The 17,942-nt window shown below is 37.5% G+C and overlaps 1 protein-coding gene across 1 annotated transcript in view; it reads left to right on the top strand.

The window, feature by feature from the left end:
* Positions 1-6: 6 nt before the first annotated feature.
* LOC150095666 (two pore channel protein 1-like) overlaps positions 7-17,942 on the top strand; it is a 355,100-nt gene continuing 337,164 nt past the window's right edge. Inside the window, exon 1 of the mRNA XM_090409936.1 lies at positions 7-172. Within this exon, the coding sequence (XP_090266062.1) occupies positions 7-172 (166 nt within the window). The remainder of the gene's footprint in view (positions 173-17,942) is intronic.

Here is a 17,942-nt window from a genome sequence, read left to right as displayed (position 1 = left end):
ATCAGTATGGAAACAGGAATCGAACGTGCAGCCCTAACGAGTGATGATAAAACTGACCCTTTTTGTTTACAGTCTGAAGAGCCAAGTCATACAGAAGTTAACGGTGGAAGTTTTACTCTTATTTCATCTGAAGAAGTTGAACATCCAGAATTACCATATGCCCGTACATTCAGTAAGCGGTTTGTAATTGGCGGTTAAGCAAATACATATTTTACTTTATACCAGTAACAAATATAAACATATTTATAGATGTACTTATTTGACAATTGCAACTAAACATTCTGAGAAATTTATTTGTCTTTGCAAATGCATAAGATCATAAAAAAATGTATGGTGTAAATCTGTCTTGCTCAAACTTTTCTGGCCATGGCCCACTTTTACAAAGCATAAAACTTAGCAACCCACTAGTCCCACGCCCCACCTTTTACCGATAGGTCATGTTTTACTACCAGTAATTGAGATGTACGTGTGGCAAAATATTATGCATATTATTACATTAAAAATAAACTAATTATGTAAATTAACTTTTTAATTAATATGATTTTAAATATATCGTATTCTGAACTATATCATAAAATGTACAAGGATTTAAAAAAAATATTTAGCAAATAAATAAAACCACATGGCCCACAAAAATAAAATAAATAAAATCAGGAAAACTACATGACCCATTAAAAATGACCACACTTTGAGAAAGGCTGTTGTAAATGAAGGCATGTGTATGGTGTGGAGGGGGGGGATCTGTATAAAAGATGGATGAGATTTTTTGTTCTTGTCATCATCATTATTGTTCTGTCTCTTGACAGGTCCAATGGTATAACTCAGCAGATTCTCTTCCCCCAATTTCCTCTGTCTCTTGCTTCCTCCTTCATTTTCTGATATCTTGTTCCCATTATATCATCAAGCATCGTTAGTCGTCTTCTTCCTCTTGGTCGCTTTCCTTCAATTTTCCCTTCTATCATTCTTTTCAGTAGGCTGTCTCCTCTTAATACATGACCTATCCAGTTATGCTTTCTTCTTCTTCTTATGGTCTTTAGTAAATTTCTTTCATCTTCAACTCTTTGTAATACGTCTTCATTGGTGATTTTTTCAGTCCACTTTATTTTCTCCATTCTTCTCCATAACCACATTTCAAATGCCTCCAACATTTTAGCTTCTTTCTTCCTAATTGTCCATGTTCCTGATCCATATAAGGTCATACTCCAAATATAGCACTTAATAAGTCTTTTCTTTAGATTTTTATTCATTTTATTAATAAACAAATTTTTCTTGCTATTAAAGGCATATTTTCCTTTGTTAATTCTTTCTTTTATTTCCATGTCACATTTTCTTGTATTATACTACCAAGGTATTTGTATTGTCTCACTTGCTCTACACTTTCTCCATTCATCATCACCTTGATACTTCCTGATTTCCTGGAGACTCTCATCACTTTTGTTTTCTTTGCGTTAATTTTCATACCATATTTCTTGCATATGTTTTCAAATTTTTGCATTAGGTGCTGTAGTTCATCTTCAGTATTAGCTAATATTGCTTGATCATCTGCAAATCTAATATTTTGTATTGTTCTTCCCCCAATAGTGATTCCTCTTTCCTCTTTATAAAATGCTTCTTTTATCATTTCTTCTGCAAATATATTGAAGAGCGTCGGTGACAGGCAGCTTCCCTGTCTTACACCTCTGCCAATCACACATTTTTTGGTTTTTCCTACTTTTTGTCTTTATTATGGCCGTCTGGTTCATATATAATTCAGCTATTAACCTTCGGTCTCTCCAATCTAAACCTATTTTGCGTAATATTTCCATCATATTTTCCCATTTCACCATGTCAAATGCTTTTCCAAGGTCGATGAAACAAATATAAACTTCTTTATTTACTTCTATATTCCTTTCGCATATGGTCCTCATTACTCCAATTGCATCTCTCGTTCCTCTGTCTTTTCTAAATCCAAATTGATCATCCCTCAGAAAATACTCCACTCTATTATACAATCTTTGATTTAATATTCTTAGCAGTACTTTGGAGGCATGTGAGAGTATGCTTATAGTTCTGTAGTCACTGCACTTAGCAGGATTGCTTTTCTTTTCAATTGGTATAAGAACACTCTCTGTGAAATCTTTAGGCCATACTCCTGTTTTGTAAATGAGGTTGCAGAGTTTCCATGTTTCTGTTATACCTTTGTTCTCCAGTTGTTTTAGGATTTCACTAGGTATTCCATCCACTCCTTCCATCTTTCCACTTTTTAATTCCTTAATCGCTGTTTCTACTTCTCTCTAGTATTTCAGGACCTCTTTCTTCTGTTGAGATTTCATTTTGCTCTTCCAATTCAATTTTTATTGGTCTTTCATTTTTTGCGTAAAGTTCTTCAATGTATTCCTTCCATCTTTCACCCTGTATTTCAATATCATAAATCAGTTTTCCTTGCTTATCTTCTAATGGCAGATTTCTTATGCTTTTTTTAATATTTGTCATTTCTTTTGCTTTTTCAAACATTTTATCATATTGCCCCCTTTTTTCCATTTCTTCAATTTCTTTGCATTCTGTTTTCAACCATTTCTCTCTTGCTTTATCAGTTTCTCTTCTCAGTTCATTATTTAATTCTTTGTATTTTCTTCTTCCCTCTCCAGTGTTTACATTTTTCCATCTTCTTCTTTCTTCCATTTTTCTTATCATTTCATTTGTAATCCATGGCTTTTTAATTATTTTCCCTTCCACAAAACCTATCTCTTCAGCAGCTGTTTCATATATCAAATTTTTCAGTTGATTTCATTTTTCATTAACATCCATAGTTTCTTCAGATATATTCTCTTTGTTCCTTATTTTGTTTTCCAGTTCTTCTCTGAATTTCCTACCTGCATCTCCTTTGAGTTTTTCTAGGTTCCACCTTTTCTTGCTTTTATCTTTGTTTATTTTCTTATATCGTATTCTTAATTCTATAACAAGTAAATTATGGTCTGAGCCAATATCAGCTCCTGGATATGTTGATATCCTTTTTACACTGTTTCTGTACCTGTTTTGTATTAACATATAATCAATCTGGTATCTTGCAATATCACCTGGCATTTTCCATGTATATCTTCTTCTCTTTGGAAGTTTCTGTTTGTTTCCTTGTTTCTGTAAACAGACATAATTATAAAATGTAAACAAATGATCATATTAAATATAACTTAATTGAAAATGGTGAATAAGTTAACTATTTACCATATGGAATTCAAAATTCAATAAAACAGCTCAGGAGTGGCAGGGTTCTCATTCATTCAACAATTCATTCGGAAAGTTGTGGAAACATGAAATAGCACAAATTTGTTATTAATCTTGATCAACTTCTCCGACTGGTGGTATGGATAGACATAGATGGGATGCTATATGGAGTGTGTGTGTGTGTGGGGGGGACAACATGGTTTGTGAAGGGGTAGGTCATACCTCAGTAACTTTCTCGCATTTTACAATACAGTGATAGCTGAACTGGATAAAGGTAATGGGTTTACATGATACTGCTGGATAAAAGCCTTTGACAGAATATTACATGGAATTCTAATGAATAAACTGCAGCACATGGGGATGGATATAGAGTTGGTGAGATGGATAAGGAGATGGTTGATGGAGAGATATCAGAGAGTCGTTTATTCAAGCGTAGAGTCCAGAAGAAGGCCTGCGACTAGTGGTGTGCCACAGAGCTCTGTTCTGGGTTGCTACCATTTAATTTGAACATTAATGATATAAGGAAAGGATCTGCTATTCAGTTGTTTGCCGATGATGCAAAATTGGGAGAGGAATAGTTAATGCAAATGTTTAAATTTTGCAGGATGATTTAGATAAACTGGCAGACTGGGCAAAGGAGAACAGATGTCAGTTTAATGTGGCAAAGTGTAAGGTTATGCATTTTGGAATTAAAAGATTACCAGCTGTATACCACATTGATGAAACTGTACTCCAAGAATTTGATGAAGCTAGAGATTTGGGAGTGTTGTGGATAGGGAGTTGAAGTTTAGAGGGCACTTAGCAAAAGTGGCTAAAGCAGCTCATCAGATTACTTGGTTACCAAAGAATACTTTTATCAGCAGAGACAAGCAGGTTATTGTTCCTCTTTATCGAGCTTTGATACGACCTTGCAGATCTGGGTGCCAGGGTTTCTTGCTGATGAGGAGGATGTGGAGAGGATCCAGATGTGATTAACCAAGATGCTAGCAGGTCTACGGAATGAACCTTACGAGGTGGAAAAGGGATGATATGATTGAGACATACAAATTACTGAAAAGTTTTTATAAAATTAATTCAGAGGAAATTTTTCAGAACAGGTCTGATGATGGGAGAACTAGAGACCATCTTTGGAAACTGAGCAAGAGTGTAGTTAGCAAGGGTGTTAGAACTAGATTCTTTTGCTTGGAGAGTAGTGGATGTGTGAAATAGGTTGCCAGAGTCTGTTGTGGGTACCATGACCGTGAATGAGTTCACACCAAAGTATAATAGAGCACTATCCAACATGCAAATGTTGGATAGTGCTCGGCATCATGTTTAGGGCCTTCCTTGATGAGTTCAAGGACTCCGTGTAGTAGCCTGTAATAATAATAATAATTATTATTATTGCATGGGAACTTCCATGGAGTCTGAAGATCCTTTGGAAGATTCATACTATTTATAGTACCTGTCCTTCAACACACTGACTGAAAAAACACTCGCAACAAACTCTGGCAATCCATTTTACTATTTTCCAAGCAAAAAAATCTAGTCCTCACCCTGCTAACCACATTCTTACTGAATTTCCATCGATAACCCCTCATTCTTCCCATATAACCAGGTGCTGAATAATTTCCTCTGTGTCAGTCCTATAAAATTTTTTTGGTAAATTAATCATTTCTTTCAAATCCCCTCTTTTCTGCTTATCAACAAACTTCTGCGCCCCACAAGCCCTCAATCTATCATCATCATAAAAAAGATTCCATACACCATTCATCATCTTGATCATTCACTTCCTTATTCCAAAATAACCAGACTTGTTCACAGTAATCCAGATGCATTTGTATCAAACCTTACAAGAGGAATAACTTATTTGACAATTGCAGGTAAACGTATAGTAGAGAAATTTTTTTTTGCAAGGTATTTCTTCAAGGGCTCACTTTAGTGGGTACAGGCTTGGCAAACCTGAGGTACCTGATGCAGGACCATGCCTTACTTCATGTAATATACATCTGTTATATTAGCTCCCTCCCCTTTTTTCTTTCCTTCTTTCTTCTCTTCTTGCTCCTTCCCCTCAATACTATTAGATTGTATGGGATGTCGAGGAGAGATAGTACCTCTCCAATTGGACAGTCGCACGTAATTGTGGTTCAGATGGATTGATTCTGACTTGACACCCAACTCTCACTTATGGCTCCAAGAAGCTGCTGTAAACTGGTAGCAGCTACACCCCGTTAAACTGTTGACCCACAGACGTGAGGTCAGCCAGATATGGCGATCTCAAGCAGCGACTGTATTCTGTGAATCGGCTGCAAACAGCGTCTGTATACTCCATGTTAGGAGTGGCTGAATTCAGGTCAAGGAGTGGTGGTGAAACCGAATGAACTCTAAAGATAAACCAACCTAAAGATACATGCCAGCTCGGCTGTCACCCAGTCAAAAAACAGTCACGCCCACTATTAGGAAACTAAGATAGTGAAGGTGAAAAATATACTATTGAAACGAGACATCACCTAGTAGACAGGAAAAACATAACAAGCATAGGAACATGGAATGTAAGAACTCTTCACCAGAAAGAATCATTGGAAATACTACTGCATGAATTAGACAACTACTGATGGGAAGTAATTGGACTCTGCAAAACCAGATGAACTGGAAAAGGAGAATTTCACCATGGACAGCACAAAATCTTAACTTCAGGCATGGAGGACAAACACCAAGAGGAAGTAGCACTTATACTAAAACCAAAGGCTCAAAACTCTATTGTCTTACAATCCTATCTCACCTAGGATAATTAAAACAGGGGTCTTCAACCTTTCAGACAGTGCAGGCTGCATTAAAAATTTCAATGAGGCCTTCGAGTCACTAAGCTATTCTGCGCTATTTAGAATTGTAAGATGCTTTCCAGATTCACAAGGAACGCTGTGCATTTGATACTTTACATAAAATCCTATAAAAATAAACAAACTCAGCTTTAAGAGCTTAGGTAGGAGTCGGTTCATGATAAGTAAATACAATCAATACTTGAAAAAAAATAATTTAATGAAGAAAACATTCATTTTTTACAATGTCAATGGGCAACTTGAAAATATTTTTCCTTGACCAGCTTGTCGATGTTGGCATCAATTTGGAAGTTGCTATGTGCAAAGTATTCTCGGGATGTTGATCCGTAATCTGAGTTCTTGTCTTGGACTTCAGATGCTTCATTATGGAGAACTGTTCACATAAGTATGTGCTTCCTAACAAAGCACACATCTTCAAAGCATGCTGGCAAAGATTAGGGAATGCATTCTCAGAAATGTAGTCTTTGTAAAATGTAAGCAAGGGCACATTTAATAATTTTTCTCTCAAAGAAGAGTTGTTTTGGAGTTCAAGCAGCTCCATTTGTACTGAGCTTGGCATTTTGGCACCATTGACATGAATGGCATTGAAAATAAATCTAAAGAAGACTGTTGGTAACGAAAATCACTAAATCTCTCTTTGAGCTCATTTTGCAACATGGCTAATTTTGTAGCGTATTCATCAAGAGACGAACAGTTGGACTCAGCGAAAAGCTGAAAACGAGTTAAGTCTTTTTTTGCGAGTTGTGCCTCCCAAAGTTTGAGCTTGGCCACAAAAGCTTTGATATGATCAAACAGAGTGTGCACCAGTCGATCTTTGGATTGTAGCTGTGTATGAATGACCTAATACATGGATTCGTTCCGTGTATTTAGGTCATTCATATGCAACGAGATGTCGGTCACAAAGGCAAAGTCTGTCATCCACTTTGGACCGATAAATTCTGCTATCGGATTCCCCTTGGTTTGCATGAACTGCTATATTTCGCTCCTTAAGTCAAAGACTTTTAAGAGGGAAGAACCTTTCCTCTGCTCAACCAATGCACATCACTATAATAAACCACATCACTATAATAAACCACATCACCATAATAAACCACATCACCATGATCCGCTTCGCACTCTTGGATCAAAAACTCTTGGAAATGATGATGATTCAATCCTCTTGCCCTAATAATGTTGACGACAGTCACAATCACTTTCATGACATTCTCAAATCCAATAGTTTTTGTGCACAAATTCTCCTGGTGGATTAAACAGTGGTAATGGATGGAATCTTTTCCTTCTAGTTCCAGTTCTTTCCATAGCAGTGCAACAAACCCTTCGTTTTTTCCCACCATAGCAGGGGCACCATCATTTACCACACCCTCGAGGTTGGTCAAGCTGAGGTCGAAATACGGAGCGTTTTCTTGGTCGCTTCAAGAATATCAGTGCCTTTCGTCGTTCCTTCATAGGTACAAGCGCTAACAGTTCTTCTGTCACATTGAATTGTTGATCAATGCCACAGACAAAGATAGCCAGTTGTGCTGTATCCTTCACATCTGTGCTCTCATCTAAAGCAGGTGAATATGACATAAATTCAGACAACCATTTTTTTGAAAGTTCCTTCCATGTCATTGGCAAGTTCTTCGACACATCGTGCTATGGTTACCCCCAGATAAACTTGGGTTTTTAAACACTTCCTTATTATTTGGGCACAGAATATCCTCAGCAGTGATGAGACACTCTTTCACAAACTCGCTGTCCAAGAAGGCTTTTGATTTTTTAGCACTTTTTTCAGCTATTACATAACTTTCTTTGACGCACACTTCGCTCTCTTTCCTTTGCCTTTTAAATGTACCCTGCTGACATTTTAAATCAATTTGGAGACGGTTCACTTTGTCCACATGAAGCCACCCTTGAAAGTGATCGAAATTGGATGCACGCTTTGTCTCATAGTGTCGATTTATATTGCATTCTTTTGAAACTGACACGACAAATTAAACACACTGGCTTATCGTTGATCAGCACAAAAAAGTACAAATTGGTCCACTTTTCATTAAAAACCTGACAAAAATCACTTGATTTATGCTTTTTCTCATAGATGCCATAGTGATGGAAGGTGAATCCAAAAAAATGATCCAAAATGGGCATGTAATAGTTATTATCCACTGAATATGTCTCGTGCTAATGAAAAAAAGTCTGGCAATATAAAACCACAATAGGCTATGGCTGACACGATGAACCTGCGTGCGCTTATACATGGATACCACACTATTCACGACTGACTGACTGTGGATGAGATTTATATGAAAACGATGAAGTATCGAGAACCTTCGAGATGCATCTGGAAGGCACTAGACTGCGCACTCGAACGAACTACTGCTTCAGCCATCTACCTGCGACGTTAGTACTAATACTTTAGTACCGCTTGGCACTGGTAGATGGCTGAAGAAGCATGCCTATTTAATAATTATTTTTATAGGATTTTATGTAAAGTATCAAATGCACAGAATTCCTTGTGAATCTGGAAAGCATCTTACAATTCTAAATACTGCAATATAGCTTAGTGGCCCATGGCTTCATTGAAATTATTTTTTATTTAATCATGTTTTAATGTTAAGTAGTTATTATTTTCAAAATGGTCAGTGGACCATGGTAAAGAGCTCCATGGGCCACAGGTGGCCAGCAAGCCATGCATTGAAGACCCCTGATTTAAAACATCAATTGGATCACTGACTATTATTCAAGTATACTCACCAAACTTCAACATCATCAGAAGAAGACACTGAGGAGTTCTGTACAGATTTGCAAAAAACAGTACAGCAGACATCAAGTCAAGATCTCCTAATTGTAATGGGGGACTTAAACGCAAAAGTAGGCAAAGACTGGGATACCTGGCCAAGAGTAATAGGACAGTTTGGGTATGGAGAAAGCAGTGAATGTGGCGAAAGACTGCTAAACTTCTGCTCAAATAATAGACTAACAATAACCAACACTCTCTTTAAAGAACCAAAACCCCAAAGAAAATGGACATGGATATCACCAGACAGATAAACCAAGAATATGATAGACTATATTATTGTAAACCAAAGATGGAAATCAAGTATCCTAAATTGCAGAACTTTTGCTGCAGACTGTGGATCACACCATAAGCTAGTATTAGTAAACCTAAGAATAAAGTTAAAATCGGAAAGCACTTTTAGAGTCAAAAGGAGACTGAATGTAAAAAAAACTACACAACAATATTCTAAGAAAATATCAACTGGAACTAGATAAAAACCTGAAGGAACTACTGAAACAGAATATAAACATCGAAGAACATTGGTGCAAATTAAAGGAAATAATATTAAGATTGGCAGAAAATACAATAGGTTACACAGAAAGAGAAAGTAAAAAGGATTGGATCGCGAATGAAATAAAAAGGTTAAGCAATCAAAGGAAAAGCATGAAATTAAAACAGAACTATAACAGAAATGAATATAATAGATTCACTAGAGAAATTAGAAAACTAGTTAAAAGAGACGAGAGTAACTGATTAAAAGAAAAATGCAAAATGGCAGAGAAGCAATCAAAAGAAAATAACCTCCATGGATTATATAAACAAATAGACCAAATTAGTAAGACACGGACAACAAAAATGCTAATGATCAAAAACAAAGAGGGACAACTAATTGAAAGTGAAACCAGATGGGAAGAATACTTTAGACACTTATGTAGTAAAAACAGCTCTCAGGATATTAATATTCCAGCCACTGAAATGGAAGAGGAAACAAATATCTTTACCAAAGAAATAATAACACACACACAGCATAGATAAATTTAAAACTAGAAAAGCACCTGGTATTGATCAGATACATGCAGAATTCTTAAAAGCGGGAAAGGAACAACTTTTGAAACCATTAAAAACATTATTATAAATATGAATCATATCATATAAATATGATAGATACTGTGAGAATGTTGAACAGCTGCGTGAACAAGGGCTGGACGTCGATAGAGCATGGGAAGTGATCAAAGAGCATTTACAGGAGGTTATGGCTGATTGTATACCTAAGGTCTGAATAGTGAAACAAGGAGGGGTTAAATGGATGAATAACACCATTAAGCTTGAGCTGCAAAAAAAGAAACAACTATGGAGGGAATTTAAAGAAAGGGGTGACCTGCAGGCACACGAACGGTATAAAGTACAGGCCAGAAGGGTAACAAGTGTGGTAAAAACAGCAAAAGCCGATTATGAAAGGAAACTAGCTATGCAAGCAAAAGAGAATCCCAAACAGTTCTTTCAATATGCTGCAAGCAAGAAAAAAACTGTACATGGCAAAATGATTTTAAGGAATGACGATGGTAAAGAGTTCACTGAACCAGTCGATATATTGGAGTTACTGAGCGCGCACTTTGCAAAAGTATATCATCCAGGTGGTGACGTTGAAAAAATGAAGGAACCATTAGTTTATATGGGAATTGTGATGAATGAAGTGGAGGTGAATAGTCTATTACAGAACCTTAATGTGAATACATCTGTGGGATTGGATGGTATACCGGCACGGGTCTTGCATGAAGCGGCTAATGAATTATCAGTGCCCTTGACCATGTTGTTTAATCTGAGTCTCAGGTCTGGCTTAGTCCCGAAGGCGTGGAAAGAGGGGAAAATAGTTTCACTGCATAAAGGAGGATCCAAGACTATGGTTGCAAATTACCGACCGATCAGCATATCAGGAGTCGTTGTCAAGGTCTTGGAGAAAGTAGTCAAGGGAAAAATACAGGAATGGATTGATGAAAATGAGATACTGTACAGAGGACAGCATGGCTTTGTGAAGGGTAGATCATGCCTCAGTAACTTGCTCAAGTTTTATAACAAGATGACGGCTGAACTGGATAAGGGAAATGGGTTTACAGTGATACTGCTGGACCTGGCAAAGGCGTTTGACAGGATACCACATGGAATTCTAATCCGTAAACTACAACATATGGGAATGGATATAGGGTTGGTGAGATGGATAGCTGGGTGGTTGATGGAGAGATATCAAAGAGTAGTTTATTCAGGAGTAGAGTCCAAAAAACGGCCTGTGACTAGTGGTGTGCCACAGGGTTCTGTTCTTGGACCACTGCTGTTTAATCTGTTCATTAACGATATAGGGAAGGGTCTAAGTGGGACAGTTCATTTGTTCGCTGATGATGCAAAGTTGGGTAGGGCGATAGTGAATGCAGAAGATGTCAAAGTCTTGCAAAATGACTTAGATAGATTGGAGTTCTGGACTAAGGAGAATGGATGTCAATTTAATGTGACAAAATGTAAGGTTATGCATTTCGGAGTGAAAAGATTAGCAGCAGTATACCACATTGGTGGAACTGTACTCCAAGAGATTGATGAGGCCAGGGACTTGGGAGTGTTGGTGGATAGGGAGATGAAGTTTAGGGGGCACATTGCGAAAGTAGCTAAATCAGCTCATCAACTCACTTGGTTGTTGAAAAATACCTTGACGAGCAGAGAAAAACAAGTTATTGTACCTCTGTACCGAGCCCTGATAAGACCTCATCTCGACTACTGTGCCCAGATTTGGTCACCTCGGTTCCTTCTTGATGGGGAGGAGGTTGAGAGGATCCAGAGGCGAGTGACTAAGATGATAGCAGGTCTATGGAATGAACCATATGAGAACAGGTTGAAGATTTGTGGGTTGCAGAAACTAGTTGATAGGCGGAAAAGGGGAGACATGATTGAGACATTCAAATTGCTAAAAGGATTCTATAGGATTAATTCAGATGATATTTTTGAGATCAGGACTGGTGGTGGGAGAACTAGGGGACACCCATGGAAGCTGAGCAAGAGTGTGGTTAGCAGGGGTGTTAGAGCTGGGTTCTTTACTTTTAGAGTGGTAAATGAGTGGAATAAGCTGCCAGAGTCTGTTGTGGGTGCTATGACAGTGAACGAGTTCAAGGCAAGGTATGATAGATACTGTGAGAATGTTGAACAGCTGCGTGAACATGATGTTTAGGGCCTCCCTCGATGAGTCTAAGGACTCCTGGAGTAGCCCGTGGTAATAATAATAATAATAATAATTATTTGAAAGGATCTACAAAAATGAAACATTGCCTACTGATTGGACCAAATCAGTTATAACTTCTATATACAAAAAAGTAGATAAAACAGAATGCAATAATTACAGAGGCATTAGCCTCCTCAGTATTCCAAGTAAGGTTTTTGCGAAAGTACTCCAAAAACAAATAAAATCATATATACACCCTCTGTCCAAAAAGAAACTGAACTTTTTGAAAATAGAAGAAACTAGTGGCGCCACCTGTTGTATCTTTTTTTTGTCGAAAGCGGCATTAGTGTTGTGTCAACAGTTTGTTACATTTGTTTCATTAGAAGCCAAGTTATTGTGCCAAGAGTGACTGTGTTTTGACGAACTGTCGGAAGACGAGTTTCAAACAGAGAGCTGCGATTGACTTTTGTGTTAAACTTGGTAAAAGTTTTACCAAAACACATCAAATGCTTCAAAAAGCATACAGTGATGAATGCTTATCTCGTACTCAAGTTTATGAGTGGTTTAAGCAATTTCAAAGTGGTCACGAGATGCTTGAGAATGACGAAAAGCGGGGGCCGTCCAAATACTGGACTGAGCTAATTTAACATCCAAAAAAATGCTTGATTTCATCAAAGAAAATCCAAAATCGTCTGTAAGATTGATTGAAGATGAATTGGGGATTCCAAAATCAACTGTGCACAATTTTGATTGAGAGTTTGAGTCTTCGTAAATTAAATTCGCGATTTGTTCCCCACAAGTTGACCGACGACCAAAAAATGTTTCGAATTGAACACTGCACGGATCTCATTAAAACCGCTCATATGGACTCAAACTTCCTTGAAATGATCGTTACTGGTGACAAAACATGGTGTTTTGAGTATGAGCCCGAAACATACTCATGAGCATGAGCCAGAGTGCTGAGTGGAGACCACCAGAAGAGGGGCATCTGAAAAAAAAGTCACTTAGAGAAGTCAAAAGTAAAGACAATGCTGATTTGTTTCTACATCTCCAAGGGCATTATCCATAAAGAATTCATTCTGCCTTGCCAAACGGTCAATGGTGAGTTTTATCTCGAAGTTTTGAAGCGATTAATAGCGAGAATTCATTGCGTATGGCATGAATATCGTGATGTAGGCAGCTGGTCACTATTGCATAATAATGCACCATCTCATCGTTCAAACATTGTGAGACAGTTTTTGAGCAAAAACCAAGTTTGTGTGTTGGATCATTCGCAGTATTTACCTGATTTAGCACCCTGTGACTTCTTTCTCTTCCCCCTACTTCATTTGCCAATGAAAGGAAAGTGATACAACACCATTAAAAATGATCAAGCGGCAATAACCACGAGCCTCAACAGTATCCCAAAAACCAATATAAAAAACTCATTTAACGAATTAATTGACTGTGCCAAATGCCGTGGCTAAGCTGAGGGAGAGTATATTGATTGAAATAAATGATTTGGGTAATTATAATTGGCCTGTGTTTTATTTTCTATTAAAAGTTCGGTTTCTTTTTCAACAGAGGGCATAGAACTAGCATTAGGAGAAGAACAAGCAGGTTTCAGACCAGGACGCAGCACAATTGATCAACTATTCACCTTAAGATAGTTAATAGAAAAGACACTAGAGTACAGCCAAAGTTGCTATATAAATTTCATAGACTTTCGTCAGGCATTTGTTTCAATCCGTAGAAGAGAACTATGGATATCTCTGAAAAAATTTGGAATTCCCAACAAAACAATAAGAATAATAAAGAATCTGTATGAGAAATCTGAAAGTGCAGTACGAGTGGAGGACACCTTAACCAACTGGTTCCGCACAGAGTGCGGTGTAAGACAGGGATGCAGTCTGTCACCAGACCTTTTCAGTCTTACACTGGAAGAAGCAACCAGTAAGGGCTTAAATATTACAAATTTAAAATTTGCAGATGACATTGCATTATTTGCAAGCACGGCAGAAGATCTACAATAAATTTCTAATAAAATAAAAGAAAAAATGTATAAAATTTGGATTAAACATAAATATACACAAAACAAAAATTATACAAATAGGAAAAAGAAACACAAATCCGAAAATTGAAATTGATAGTAAGAACCTAGAGCAGGTAGAAAACTTCACCTACCTTGGAGGAGTAATTGAGTACAATGGTGAAATTACAAAAGATATAAACAGATGAATCAGTCAAGCATCCCAAACTTTTGGACGACTTAATAAAATATGCAAGTCAAGAGACATTAAACAAGCAACAAAAGTAAGAATCTATGAAACAATGATCCTCCCAATACTCCTCGATGGAAATGAATGCTGGAATCTCAAAAAGGCTGAAGAGAAAAAAATTATTAACTACTGAAATGGGTTGGCTAAGAAGATTACTTGGAGTATCTCTGCTGGATAGACTAATATGTTGGTGATACATAACTGTTAATTTTAAGGAAAGACAATGTATACTATTATATTAATTAAATAACTTTAATTAATATAATAGTATATGTTGTCTTTCCTTAAAATTAACAGTTATGGATAGACTAAGAAACTAAGACATAAGGAAATGACTAAAACAAGAAATAACAATAGTAGACAAAATCCAAGAAAGAAGACTGCAATAGTTTAGCCATGTGACCAGAATGGGAACAGAAAGATTACCATCTAAAGCCCTGAATACAGTGATGGAAGGTAAAAGATCCAAAGGGTGGCCCAGAATTAGATGGATAGACAAAATAAAAGAGGACCTGAAAACCAAATCACAACAAGCGATACCAAACTGGACAGAATTTTTCGCACTCTCCAGGGACAGACAGAAGTGGAAATATTTCATTCGGCCTCATCATCATCCACTTAGATGATGGAAGAGAGAAGATTCAAGGGCTAGTGGTGAATCTTTCCTATTTTGCTATTTCATCTCATCTTATGTGGAAAGGGCCTCTGCAACTCTACCACTTTCTTCTTGCAGTGACTTCACTCCAAAATGTTAATATGGTTGTGCCTTATAATTCATCTTATGCCACATTGGTTGTCGCACAGAATAATCAGAGCTGCATTTAAGGCTTAGGCAGAGGGGTCCTGTTCAAGAAGTATATATTGAGGTAGTGGGACTTACTGACCCCCAAAAAAGGCAGTTATATTGTGAATGAGCAACATAGAAGGTATAGGATTAATCTTAAAAGGGAATTTTACATATTCACATGGAATGTTCGTAGTCTACAGATGGGTACTCTTGAGATTGTCTGTAAAGAAATGGATAGGTATAAAATTGATATCCTGCAAATTACAGAGACCAGATGGAATGGAGAAGAGCACTTCAAAAGACAGGATGGTAAGCTAGTTGTTTACTCAGGTAGTGATTCAAAGCATCAGCATCATGGGTAGCTGTGATACTGAAGACAGCTCAGGAAAGTAGATTTGTTGGTTATAATCCTGTTAATGATAGGATACATAAGGCTCAGCCTACTAATGTATCAATCATGGTAGTTTATGCACCCCCACACGGACAAGCCTGAAGAAAAGAGTGAGGAATTCTATGGAAACCTAGACTGTTTTGGACTCTCTACCAAGGAGAGACATATTTTACATCTTAGTGGACTTAAATGCAAAAGTGGGAAAGAGTATAAGTTAGGCCTGAGCGTGGCATGTTTGGTCTGGGTGAACATTAACACCCATGGTGAAAGACTGTTGGAATTTTCCCATGATTAGTTATTACCAATACCTGCTTCCAGAAACACCCACAACAGACCTATACTTGGATATCTAACATTGATAGGTCAAGGTACCTGATTGATTACATCTTGGCTCCCCATTGGTGGAAGACAAGCATCTCTGATGTACATACTTGTCCTGGAGCAGATTGTGGTACAGACCATCAGCTAGTAAGAGACAAAGTAAGAGTGAGACTCCAAAAACTTCCAACTCAGGCACATCCCACTAGATTGGATGTTAGAGTAATTCCCAGTGGATTCATAGAAGAAACATCAACTCGGTTGGATGATTTTCTGAAGACCAATGAGGAGAACTCACCAGAAATTGCTTTAGGAAGGAGTCAAGGTAATAATACAGGATACAGACAAGAAGTATCTCGTTCCAATAAGAAGACCAAGAGACCCATGGATATCAGATTCAACATGGGAACTAATCAAAAGAAGGCAGTTGGAAAAACAAAGAGACACAGGGACTGAAGAATATGAGATTACCTAGAGAAATCCGAAGAGCCATCAAGCAGGACAAGGAAAAGTTCTATACTAAAAAATGTGAAGAGATAGTTACAGATGAGGAGACACAATTATAAAAGGATGTTTAATTTAGTTCGTGATGTAAAGCACAAGTTTAAGCCCAAATTTAATGTTATCAAAGACAGAATGGAGCATTACTAACAGAAGAATTGGAAATCAAAACAGTTGGAAAGAATACTGTGAGGAACTGTACAATAGAGTGGATAAAAAAAATATGGAGGAGCCATCTCACCAGGAAAATTCTGATTTGGAACCTCCTGAAGTTGAAAGAGCAGTTAAGCTGCTTAACAGCAATAAGGCCCCAGGTGCAGATGGAATCCCAGCAGAGTTAATCAAGGCCACAGGGGATGGGTGGATAAGAGTTTTTCATAGATTGATTACAAGGATATGGGAAACTGGATCATGGCCTGGAGCAGCTTTTTCCAAATTTTTCCTAAGACGGAACACTTCACATATCCTTAAATTTTAACGGAACACCTTGGTTAGAGTCGAGTATCATCGTCTCATATTCAATGCAAAGCTAAGCACACATTATTGCTGAAGCAGGCTGTATCGCATTGCAAAAATGCGACAGCGCATGCTACAGGCATGCCAGGCTGCAACGCATCACATTGACTTTGCTTGTGAGCACACTTTTCCTAGAATAGATACTTCCATACTTCACTTGCACTCGGAGGTGTCGACAACCGCTGTCAGCTAGCAGCTGAGTCAAGGCCAGCACATGCTGGCCTTAATAGCACAATCCACACGCAAAATGAGGAACACCTGATTTTTAAACATGTTTGAACTTGTCGCAGCATTTAAAACCGTTCCGGGCTTATATTAATTTTGATAATTTTTCACAGAACACTTATTCACTTTCCATGGAACACAGTTTGGGAAACCTTGGCCTAGAGGCTGGAAGAAGTTGTTTTTCATAACACTGCATAAGAAGGGAGATATGAATTCTTGCAAGAACTATAGAACTATTAATTAATATCTCATGTAAGCAAAATTTTATTGAATATCATACTAAATAGGATTGAGGCCAAAGTTGAGGCAGAGATGCCCAAGGAACAAGCAGGTTTTAGGAAAGATAAGGGCATCAGAGATCAGAACCTTTGCCTTAGACAGATCATAGAAAAATATAAAGAATTCAGACTCCCTCTGGTAATGTGTTTCTTAGACTACTCTAAAGCTTTTGACTGCGTACAGCATGTGAAACTGTGGTAAGTAATGAAAAGAATGGATTTTCATCAACACACTATCAGATTGATAGCCAGCTTGTTCAGGGAGCAACAAGCCACGGTAAGAGCAGATGTTGGATTAACTGATTGGCTTCATGTTGGAAAAGGAGTTAGGCAAGAATGTTTACTTTCTCCTCACTTGTTTAGTATATATGTGGAGGACATCATGCATAAAGCATTGGATAAGCTCTAGACAGGAATTAGGATAGGTGGCAGATTGATTAGTAATCTGAGGTATGCTGATGATACCATACTCCTCTATAATGACAAAGAAGAACTAGCACAAATTCTTGATAACGTTAACAAGATCAGTAATAATAGAGGACTTCAACTCAATCCTAGCAAGACAAAAATTATGGTTCTCAAAGGAAATACAAACAGGGAAGCTCTTGAGAAACAAGTGTACCTTAGTGGAGAAAGAATTGAGGATCAGCAAATTTGAGTACCTGGAATGTGAAGAATTGCTATTCAG

This window comes from Typopeltis vanoorti, chromosome 20 (genome assembly GCF_054136105.1).
Source record: "Typopeltis vanoorti isolate ZY-2024b chromosome 20, IOZ_Tvanoo_1.0, whole genome shotgun sequence".
In the NCBI taxonomy this organism is placed as follows: Eukaryota; Metazoa; Arthropoda; class Arachnida; order Uropygi; family Thelyphonidae; genus Typopeltis; species Typopeltis vanoorti.
The sequence above is the reverse complement of the archived record's forward strand: the minus strand, read 5'-3'. Positions and strand labels throughout refer to the sequence as shown.